General features: G+C 42.5%; 1 protein-coding gene across 2 annotated transcripts in view; it reads left to right on the forward strand.

Moving 5' to 3' along the window:
• PPP2R2C (protein phosphatase 2 regulatory subunit Bgamma) overlaps window positions 1-6582 on the forward strand; it is a 145508-nt gene extending 138926 nt beyond the window's left edge. For both annotated transcript variants that reach the window (XM_059817674.1, XM_059817673.1), the window contains one exon: window positions 6291-6582. In XM_059817674.1, the coding sequence (XP_059673657.1) occupies window positions 6291-6582 (292 nt within the window). The remainder of the gene's footprint in view (window positions 1-6290) is intronic.
• The last annotated feature ends 5532 nt before the right edge of the window (window positions 6583-12114 follow it).

A 12114-nucleotide genomic window follows, 5' to 3' on the forward strand; every position in this document is an offset into this window, starting at 1 on the left:
GATGCTGCAATACAGTATTTATATTATAAATATGTATAGATAACAATAATAGCTGCAGTTCTGAACATGTTATTTTTATCTTTTGCAGACTTTAAAGCTGCAATGACAATTTAAAGTGACAGGATTGTTCAGTTAAAAATGAAAGCATATTTATTATTTAGGTGAAAATACTTTTTATTCATTTTTGTCATTACTAAGGAGTTAATCTAGGCTGTGATAGAACCTGATGCTGAGGCTGTTTACAAAAAAAATCAATGTACGTGAGCTCTGATTAGAACGTGATTGATGCTCAGTTACTCCAATGAACAGGAACTAATACGATCAGACAGAGCTGATCTCATTTGCTGAAGGGCACATTAATCACTGTGTACTTTGGCAACAGCAGTGGTCAGGGGAGGGAGTCAAGCAGGGGTCTTACACTAATTCAGCCAGATGAGCACATATTATCTGTAGTTGAGTATATTACATTAAAATCATGCCATCTTTATTGTATATACATCATTACATGACTACGCAGAATATGTGAGCCCTATTTATACACCAATTAAATTTAGTGCTTCCATTTACTTCTGAAGTCAGGTCTTTTAATAATGACCTGCAAGGCACTGTTTTATTCTCACTGTCAACCATACCCATTTTGTTACTTCAGTTTTACCTCAAAAACTAGCACTTATGGAGCTGGTTGTCAGTTACAGGAGAAGCCAGTAAAAGAAAAAAATAGTGTAGTAATTCGACGTGGTAGTAAGTGAATACCTTAATTACTGTTCTTTTTTTTAAGATTTCAAATGAATGTGTGTATGGGAACCCTTCCAGGGAGACTTCTGAATACCATCATGATAAGTGATAAGCTGTAAGCAGATGAGTGAAGTCACATACAACTGTTCAGTCAGTCCTTTCCTGATGAACTGTCACTCATCCCACTGAATATCCATCAGCCTTCACTCTAATCAGGGGGAGTTGGCAGGTCCCAGTAGATGAGATGTTAACAGCCTATTCCTGTCTGGCAGCACGCTCCATGCTGGAGAGCTAGAAGACATCATTTTGTTCTCAAGGCTCATCAAATATTAGCTTGGAAGGACTTGGGGATCCCCTGTTCTTATTCCCAGTCTTATCCCAGCCAGCTGTAAAGGAGTGCCACAACCCTGAATCCGGTGTCTCAAGCTTTCCAATCAGCATACTACCCAGGAGGTTTAAAGAAGTTCCTTCTTTGTGATGGGAAGTCAGTTGCTTCACACAGCGCAGAATAAATGAAAATTCCTCAGTATGCCAATAGGCCCCCACTGTTTGCACCAGAGCTTCCTCCTTTTCCTTTGTCATAATAAATCTCATTTTTCATTCCCATGAAAAATGTTTTTGAAGAGTTTTCCTGGAACCAATCCTTTCTTCTCATAAGGTCAGCTTGTCACAAAACCAGATCTGGTGGACCTTGCTTGTCAGTCCCAGGAGACTGCAGATGTGCGTTCTGCACTGGTACACATGCTAGTGAAACATGGATGACATTTAAGAGCTCGGCTTGCAATACAGAAATCTGCACGAAGTATGGAAATAACAGATATGAGAAAGACAGAGATACAATAATTCTTAGTGAGTGACATGTCTGATGAAATCTCAGTGCCTAAAAAATATTGTGGAAGATCTCATTGAAATTTAGTACAAATGATGAAGTCCTATTCAGATGCCCTTAAGGTTGGTGAAGTAGGGTATTTGTTGACCTTCCAACAGAAGCAGAACTGTAGAGAGGGAAGCCATGTACTGAAGCATTTCATTTAACAGTCATTACCAAAACCAAAATATTGAGAGCCAGATGTTTTAAGGTATTAAGATGCTTAAAGATGCTGAAGGCATCAGTAGTTGTTAGAGTGGTGCTGTAGACCCTAAAACTCTGTCCCTAAATTAAACATCAGTGGTACAACTACTGGTTGTCATGTTCAGCCCAAAGGAGAAGGTGAGGATGGAAGCCCAAAGCCCTCAAGGGCTGAGCAAGTTGTCTGTGAGAGTAAGCAAGATTGGAGGTAGTGGGAGATGGCAAAGAAAGGGTGAGCAGTGAGACCTCCAAGAGTAAAATGAAGAGATGAGAGGAAAAAATAAGGAGCAGAGAAAGGGAAGTAGAGTGAAGCAAAAGAGACAAGACAGAGCAGGGACCAGAGGATGAAGCTAGGGAGGACACCTCACTGGCAGGAGAGAGAAGCAGATACAGTGGTTTTTTAAAAACTGTGGAGCAGGGTAGAGGGAAATGGAAAAAGAGGTGGGGAGGAGGAAGAGGGGAAGGGAAAAGAAAACCTAACTGGAAAGTGTGGTAAAGACCAGCATCAAGATTGTAGGGGAAGAAAGAGAAGAAGAGAACAGAATAGCAACTAGGAAGGGAGTAAGAAGAAAAGTCAATATAATAGAAGTAGGATTGGACTGTACTGGAGGTTTCTCCTGCTTCTACCTTCTGTAAGAATACATTTGTCTTGCTTGTAAAGAAAAAAAAAAAATGGGTAAGACTTCAGGCCATTGTGACCCCCGTGTGAGGACTGAAGCTTGGCAGTGAGATGCCTCAGATTGTGTCATTAATAAGCAAGAATGCCCCAGTGTCAGTGCAGGCTGGAGGAATTAGTAGCATTTTGTGTTGTTGCTCAAAACACGCACATTTGAAGAATTGTCAGAAACCGTCAGACCTTGCTTGGAGCAGCTCTAAAAAAGGGAGCGCAGAGTACTTCGTGTGCTCTGCAGAGCAGCACCATGCGGAGAGGAAAACGTGTTCCCCTCGTGGGGCAGCGCAGGAGGGTTAGCGTGGAGCTGTGCGAATGCATTTGGAGTCCTGCAGATACGGGGTGTTGCCTCTCCTTCCAGAGCACCAGGTAGGCTGCCGATGCGTGAAATGTAGGCAATGGTAGCCATGTTGCTGCCATTGGGGTTTTTTCCTGCTTTTTTGCTTTTTTTGCCTTTTTTAAATAATTTTTTTAAATCATGCTGCCTTGTAGCTGTGGTGGTTTGAGCTGAGTGCAGTCTATCAGCAGCTTTGCTCCAGCCTGAGCTATCAGTACGCTGCCTCTCAGGGTGCACTGGAGTGTGTTCTGCGTCCTAAATACCCCTGCATGGATGAGATGACAGTACCTCTGACTGTGGGGTGGCACAACTTGTAAACCTGCTTTCTGAGTAAAATTAAAGGCTGTTAGAGCTTTTCAGGGCTGCTCCCTTACACGCATGAATTAGTGTGGGGAATTGGGGTGGCCGGGGGGAGCTTTGCTTGGTTTCTTGAACCAGCCTTGCTTCCAAGAGTGTTGTGCAAGCACTCGTTGTAACACTGCTCTGTGGAGCAACAAGTCTGGAAATATAGAACAGACTCTTCCTAGACTCAGCTACAGTTTTTTATTTTTATATATATAAAAAAATTCTCCTTATTGCATACATTCCATTATTGTATATTTTATTTTCCTGAATTGGAAATGCAGGCTTACATCTAGTTCTCGCTCTCTTTTATTGTTATTTTAAGCAGCAGGTAAGGTTATAATCCATCTGTGTTTGTGACCTTGAACAAGAATGGGCACTTTCTCATTTACATAATGCTATTTTTTACTGAGCCATTAAACTGCAGAAAAAATGGGCCACCATGAAAAGCAGTCATCTACATATGTTAAAAAAAATAACTGCAGTAAATCCAACCAAAAAAAGCAGACTTTTAAAAATATGCGAAAGTTCAAGAAATTAAAAAGCAAGTGGACTGTAAAGGCAGTTTTACCGCAAGCAAAACCTCCTAAAATAAGGTTCTTGACAAACACCTCTCTGTGCATTTGGTGCACTGGTACTCTGCCTGCATGAAAACTGCTCCCCTGACAGTTCCTGCCTTCATCAGGAGGGATGCTCCTCATTCCCCTGAGAACCACAGCTCTGCAGCCCATGGCACAGGCTGCCCCAGCATTATGAACCTGTTTCAAAATTTTGCTGGGAGGGGGCGGGCAGGGGGGAAACACGGTATTGCGCTGGGCTGTTTGCATCACAGATTGTGTATGTTAGCACTGAGATACAAAATAACCTTGACTTTTTCATGTTGTGAATAATCATTACAGCAGGAGCCGTAACGACAAGACACGGTGATTTGGAAGGAGTGAAACATTAGATTTACTGCTGTTGGTTCAATTTCTGTAATGGGCACTGATCTTCATCAGTAGGCTTTCTGCAGCTTCTGGGATACATTTTATCAAGCTGTCACACTGACTCTTTTGGGTTTTTTTAGCTTGTGAGATGGTTAACTTGTGCCTTACTATGCAGGGTTGTGCCAGGTCTTTGTGGGTGGGGAAGGCAAGGGCAACCCCACTGCAGACAACCCAAGGGCAGGTACTGCTTCTGGAGAGCAGCAAGGCAGCTCCCTGCCAGGGCTGGCTGGACATGTGGACAAGTGCCTCTGTTGCCCATCTCCAAACTCAGCAGCAGAGCAGCGGTGCAGGCAGCACACTGCCTCGGGAAAGCAGCCTCTCGACAGGGTGAAGGCTGTAGGTGAGCTATTGCTGAGGGCAGTGCATGCTGTGTCTCTGTGCTACGCCTATCTGATTTGCAGCAGTTCCCTTTAGCACTTCAGGAGCTGCAAAAAGCTCAGTGTGGAATTAGCTGTCATCAAACTCCAGTATGCCATCAGCAAACATGGAAGCAGGATGGAGCTGGCAGTCCTGCTTGTGATTCACAGCGTACAAATGCAGCTCACCCGCTCTAGTTACCCTACAGTGGCTCTGAAGCGAGCAGAGCTGCTATCACTCAGTAGCTGTAGCGCAAAAGCAGTTAGCAGCACAGCTCCCATTTGTGCGTTTTTCAGTGTATTATTCATTTGTATTACAGTAGCTCCTAATGGCCCCAAATGAGATCAAGGCAACACTGGCTGGAGGCTGTGCACATAGTGTAAGACAGCTCCTGAATCCAGGAGCATCTGATCTAATCAGCTAGTGAGCGTCTGTACGGCAGAGAGTATAGTTTATGCCTTATTCTCCCATGGTTGCGTATGCCGTGGTCTCCTGGCCAGTGTACTGCTTGACACAGATTCCCCCTAAGTGGGAAACAACAGCAAAGTGCTAAAGCAATGTAAATGTCATTTGAGATGGATGTTAGTTTATTATATGCGAAGCACAGGAAATACTCTCTCTTGGGCTGTACTAGAAAGGCAAATATTTCTGATTGCCTGAGTCTTATAACTGTACAGCTACTCCCGTGGAGACCTGACTGTTCAGGGTGGATTCCCCTTCCAGCATGAAAATTCAGAAAAAACACCCTATTTGGGGCTGAGACAGGAGAGTAGAGCGTGGTCCTGGCTTCGCACATGGAAAAAGTTCACAGGGGATGAGCTTTCGAACAAGGCTCTGAAACCCATGGTTATGCTAATCCAGTAACCTGAGGGCCATGGATGAAATCCTGAATTCATTAAAGTTAGTGACAAAATATCCTCCCCTTGGGACTGGGGGAATGAAGCAAGTGGCAATCCATTATTTCAAACTACAAGCTGATTAATGGCATAATTTTTATACAGCTAGAGGTATGTTTTCTGTTCCTTTCTCCCAGACCCAGAAATATATCCTGACTTGAAGCTTCATTCAGACTTCATACAAGAGACGACAGAATCCTATTTATCAGTGTGTCTATTTCTGAGAAGCATTGTAGATACAAATTTTAATGGTGTCTAGACTTCTAAGGTCTGTGGCTGCAGAAGGGAAAAGCGTTTATTCTGGAAATAAATTTGCTTGTGCAAACTCAGTGTGATTTTTCAGAACCTTTCAAAACACCTTTCCTCACAATACTCACTAAAATATATAATTATGTACTAAATCTTGCTATTGTATCACAAGGTTTGAAATACTTGGAATTTTTTTTAAACGCTTTTTCTGAGATCATGGTAAACCTCAGCTGTCAGGAAAGGTAAAGCTCTGGAGAAAGAAAAAAGCCTGTAAATATATGACCCTCAAAAGCTCATAAAAAGCTGGAAGGTAATTAAAAATAACTTATTAAAACATACTACTTCTATTGTCTTGTGAAATCAGGCTCATGATGTCAGGGTCTTGGCATTTGTGCATGCTTCAGGATGCCACTTTTGGGGTAACTGTGATTTTCATTGACTACTGTAATAGGGAAGGAGAAGACACTGGTAGAAGAAAACTATTCACTCTGGGGAGTACTGGGAAAAATCCTGTTTCATAGTCTTTCCCAGCTGAAACCAGAAGATACCTAATCTTAAGGTTAAAGCTCAAGTGTCCTGATCCAGTCACGTTAGTAGACATCCCACAAGGTGCTATTTAATTTTGTCTTTGTTTTTTCTCTCTCTGCAGTGTGATAATGACAGGTGCATATAACAACTTTTTTCGAATGTTTGACCGAAATACCAAGCGGGATGTTACCTTGGAGGCATCCCGAGAGAGCAGTAAACCACGAGCTATTCTTAAGCCCCGGAGGGTCTGTGTCGGAGGCAAACGGAGGAAAGATGACATCAGTGTTGACAGTTTGGACTTTACTAAGAAGATCTTGCACACAGCGTGGCACCCAACTGAGAACATCATTGCTATAGCAGCGACAAACAATCTGTACATATTTCAGGATAAAGTGAACTCAGAAATGCACTAGATTTATCAATATCCCTCTATATTTACAAACCAGCCTTGAGAGTTGTAGAAGGATGTGATCTTCACAAAAATTGTGGCTTCTGTGGTGGGATTTGTAGGTTGCATCCTTTCATCCCTCAGCCTGTATCATTATTGGTGGCAAGCCAACTATTTTCCATCACTGCAACTGTATGAGTAAAAGGCACGACTGCACATCCAGTACTGTGGTCTGTATCGGTTCCTTTAAACAAACCGGGGTATTTATTCACTTTGGGAGTGCTCCTGAGGAGGGCTGAGACTCCTCACCTCCCGTCAGTCCTTTCAAGGGTCTCAGTGGTTCACAGGACCGTGCTGTTCTGGTGCCCTGCCTGCTTTTGCAGTCCACAGCATTTACCACATTGTTAGAGCTTTTTGCCTCAATGTCTTGATTATTTTTTTTTTCAGTAGCATTTTCCTGTCTTTCAACTAAGCCAAGCCTGTTTGAGTGAATGAATAGCCAAATCCCTTTAGAGCATGTGGCACGTTGGAGGGGCCTCACGGAGGGGCCTCATGACAATTATAACGAAGCAGAATCCCCACTGGTGAACAGCTGCCCTGTCTCACCCATCCTATTCCCTTCTTTACAACACCCTCTTATTTATTTATTTATTCACATTACTTACTAACTTTGTGCTTCAACTTCCAGAGTGAGTAAGTGACAGACTAGTATAGTTACTCAGCCAGTTTACTTCAAGAAGTTCATTCTCTATAGATCTCTGTGCTCTGTTTAAAACAAAAACTAGTATCTTCATCACATGGAGGACTATTAAAAAACTTGGTATTGCCACTCCAGAGGGACTGGCTGGTCAGACACAGCCTGGCAGTTAACACACAAACCCATATCCTACCATTTGGGGGTTGGAGTTCTGGAAACCTTGGCTAGAAGTGCTGTCCTTGAAGCCAACGATCGACTTCAGTGGGAACAAATTTACATCACTGCTAGACACTTCAGAAAGCCCCTCATTTGTTTACTGCAGCATGGTTATTTTAATCCTGGCACTTAGGGAATACAGGCAGTGCCATGATATCTGTAACTGTAAAAGAATGATACTGGAAGATGTAGCACTGCTCAGTGAATTTTAACATTTTAAAATGAGTCCACTGCTGGGCGACAAAATTATTCCTGGGGAAATATGAAAAATCAAAACCACCAAACCAAACAAAAGCTTCTTCCACATAAATACCTTTAGATCTAGCTCTGTTTTCAAGCAAATAGTGATGTAAATGGAAAATAAAAGTACACACAATTGGTGTACCACATGCAGGAATTATATGGGAATGGTGCAGTGGGCATGGAGTCCTCTTAATCCAGGAAAAGAACGTCCTACTGCATCCCTAATAGCTCTGGCAGAAAAATTAATATCCCAAAGGATTTCTCCTCAAACCGTGAATAAAAGAGCACAACTCAGATGACCTGTTAATCTGCCCATGTTAAAACTCCTCAGAAAAAAAAAAAAGTCTTTAAGCCATTATGCACTGATTTCTTGGTAAGTGGAGAATGTACTCGGGAAGGGCTCTGCATGCTTTTATATTTTGGTTTGGGGGAAAGGGTGGGTGCAAATCTGCTTACAAGAACTAAAAAAACAAAGTCTACAGCTTTTATATGACATCTTAACACAACACCGGAAATCTGTCTGTTTGAAGTTTTCTAGATCAATGCTGTATATTTTGTGTGTAGCAGCACAAATGCATGTGCATCAATTTCCAGCCACACTCAACACATACGGTATGAAATGTGTAGGTTAATTTTAAAGAGAATGAGGAATGTGTGTTTATAAAATACTGTATGCTGTAGCAGGCACAGACAGTATATGTACATATTTATTCTAATGAAATTTAACAAAATTGCTTTTTTTTTTCCTTGTAAAAAGGTTTAAGAATGTGGTAAATTGTATAGAAAACTTGTTAATGCCAAACTGCTGCTTCAAGGGTGTCATACAATTTCTTTGACTTTTGGCCTCCTCCATTAACCTTTGCAGCTCAAAAAAAACCCCACACATTTGCTATCAGCTCATATTGGCATTTACAGCTAAAAGTACTGTAAAACATATATTTAGCTTTTAACATTCTCAAGTAAGATTCTATAGATAACTTATTATAAAGCAGATCTTAATACAACAATGTTTTGTTTTTAATTTGAAGTACCTTACTCTGTTACAGCTTTGGGTACCAAAAAGAACATGTTAAAATTAAATAAAGAAATATATCTTTGGAGCTTTATAAAACTAATGAAATACCCAACCAAAATACCATGAAGTGATTATAGAGGAAATAAATAGAAACCTTTCAAAGACCAGTATTCCGTTCCCGTCTTTGACATCACCAGTACGGTTCGGTTTCCTGGTTTCTTGAATGTATGGAAAGTTAACATCGTCATTGTGAACGTTTCCAACTTTCTTTCTCTTTTTAGTTTGAGCTTTCGGTGGTGTAGAGTAAGTGATGGTAAAGTTGGTAAATCTGATTGTTTTGAAAGCTGTTGTTCATGGCTGCATTCTTTGTGTTGCACAAATTAGCTAACTGTTGTTGAATAAAAATATAAATATGTTAATACCAGCTTTTTCAATAAAACTACAACCAAAAAGGCATAAATAGATGACTTCAAGGCACAGCTTATTTTTAAGCTAGACATGAAAGAGTTGTTTAGCTCCTTTTACAGAGGAAGAGTCACAGGGATCGGGACTCACAGGGCAAGCTACTATTTAAACGTAAAGCGTTGGGGCAGGTCGAGAAGTAAACATAGTGCCGTGAATGAGCCTGACCTGTGGGTTTAGGGTGATGAAGAGTGTGTGCAGACAGCTGCAGCAGAGCTGGAGATATGCTTTTGGTTCACACCTTAGATCGGCTTTTTCCGCTGCTCATAGCCCAAGATAGACTTCAGGAGATTTGAGTCTTGGTCTCCTACAGGTGGAATAAGAGACGTGCAATGTGAAGGGACACACACAGTCACAGGGTGAAAAACGGTGTTAGTGTCATCACTGGCCAGGTTGGAGATCTTCCCAGGGCACATCTGGGATGTGTCCAGGCCTGGCCTCCCAAGTGAGACACATCATTGGCCCAGGGGACAAACCAGAGGGCTACCAGCAGAGCAGCATCCCTCTTCCCCCCCACCGCTCTCTTTCTACCTCTGCCCCAGGGGAAAATTAAAAAAAAAAAAAAAAAAAAAAAAAGAAGAAAAAAAAAAGCTGTCTTGGCATACACACTTAAAGCTAGGAAAGCATTCAGTTCCCAGTCCAAACTGATGCCTGACCTTCCCCAGTCATTGTGACCCAGCGTTGCCCCAGATCTTGGACTCTTCTTTGGAATCTCAGTCTAAGGCAGCTAACCCTGCCCGCATGTTCTACACGGAGCCCTCGGCGTGTGAGAAACCGCCTGGGCATCAGCACACACGAGGTAGACGCTGAAAAGCTAAGGCCTTTTTCTGGATGCAGACCAGAACAAATTTGCCTCAGCTGTTGGATTAGGCAGTGTGTTGCTTTGCACAGCGCTCCCAGAGCTTAAGTGCTATCCCCCCCCCCCCCCCCCCCCCCTTTTTGGGAAGACACAGTCAATCCCACTCATTTAGCTGGACAAATATGACTAGGCACTGAAGAGAGAAATCTCAGCTGAAAATCAACACATCAAGCAATACACTATTTACCTTTCCAGTTTCCCTTTTCATCCCTAAATACCCAGTAGGAACAGGAGCCAGATGGCCAGCTCTCACACTTCTGAAATTTTCATTACACACATACTTAGTAGCCGCATATGGCAATTTAACCCTTTATGGTTGGGGGGGATGGATATTGGCATGAGCTACCTGCTTCTCCTGTTTGCAGCCAGCAAGTCGTCTTGCTTTCAGGCAGAGTTAAGTCCTTTGGAGCCTTCCAAGGTTGTGGTTATTAATCCCTGATGAGAGGGCAAGCATAAGGATTGTTCGCCTTCTACGTCCAATTTTCTGTAACATTATCATCAATTTGCTCCCACTCCCAACAGTAATCCTTTTCCATTTGCAGTCTTCTCAGCAAATTGCATTAAATCTAAAATTAAAGCATGAATTCACTTATCTTGCTCATGTGGTAGAACCTCAGAAGGCCACAGGTTTACTAGAGTGGGTTGAAATTCAAGAACTTGGGCCTGATTTTATAAGATATTGGGACAAGCTATGTTTCTTTGGGTTTGTGAAGCCATGAAACGGTCTGGATATTCTGCACAGGGCAGTTTGCCATGTGTACTGGAAAGGTTTGCTTTCAGAGTGCACCACGAGAAAGCTTTTCTTAGAAGTGATTTTGTTTTTTCCTTCTCTCTGAAGTTGGACGAGGATCAAACTTTTATTCACGTGAAAGTGAGCACATCTCTTGAGGCACTTAAAGATCCTAAATCTGGCTTGTGATGCAAAGTATTTCATGTGAAGCACCTGACCGAGCAAACTCCTCAGTTCCCTCAGCTACAAAAGCTGCCATGAGTACGGATCAGCCAGGCAAGGTACAGCTAATTACGTGTCTTGCTCTTTGCCGAGTGGAGACAGTCAATGAGTTGCACAAGATCCTTAAACCAACAATTCCATTAAACAACTATTTTAATTATAATGGTGATGCTATATATTCTTTTTATAACATGGGCACTAAAAAGAATAAAAGCTACAATACTGACTCTATCAAAGAATGCAGGGTGGTTTTCTGGACAGCCACTCCTTGTTTTAAGACTAGTACTAGTCATACCAGTAGCATCTCCATGTCTCGTGCAGCAGCCTGATCCAAGATATCACAACAGATCCCCAAGCAGATTAACTTTAAATACAGGTCCAAATTCTTCAATTGGCAATAAACTGACAGTGCTCCAGGGAGAAGAGTACGTAGCTCGGGGGAACTCCAGAAACCCCATCACCACCTTCTGTGGCTTCACCATCATTTCTCCAATAGGAGGAACAACTCTGGGCAAAAATTCACTGTAAATGATAAATAATAATTAATTGAAACTGGAATTAGGGTGTCAGACTGGGAGCAAAGGGGTTGGTATTCTTCCATGCTCTACCTATAAAATAAATGCCGCCCAAGCAGGACACCGGAATGAGACCCCACAGTCAATAAGGTGTGCCAGCATCCCAGCCCTGGCAGGCTGTCACCTTCATTTCTGCTTGGTGAGGCTTGAACACCCCCAACAGCTCTGCTGGGTGCCCTGGACCAGGCTCCTCTCACTTCCATGGGAAGATGCTGAAGGAAGCAGAGGTTTCCCTCAGATAGGAGAGATACTGGCATGGGGAGCTGTTAGTGGTACAGGAGAGGATGCTCACAGAAAATGTATGCACATCTCGGATTGCCTGGTGGAAGAGGTGGGGAGGAGAACGCTGCCCATTCAATTATCATCTTCTGACATCTCTGCTAACACCTATCTGAGATCAACAGCTGTAGGCTCCGTTTCTCACAGCTATTGATCCAGGCTTCTGCAAACCTGGATAGATGTTGCTGCATCAATTGCACCCTGTCAACATGTTAAAAATATTCTCTGCCACCCTAGCAGGTAAAGACTTACTTCAGTA

Source organism: Gavia stellata, chromosome 5, assembly GCF_030936135.1.
Source record: "Gavia stellata isolate bGavSte3 chromosome 5, bGavSte3.hap2, whole genome shotgun sequence".
Classification (NCBI taxonomy): domain Eukaryota; kingdom Metazoa; phylum Chordata; class Aves; order Gaviiformes; family Gaviidae; genus Gavia; species Gavia stellata.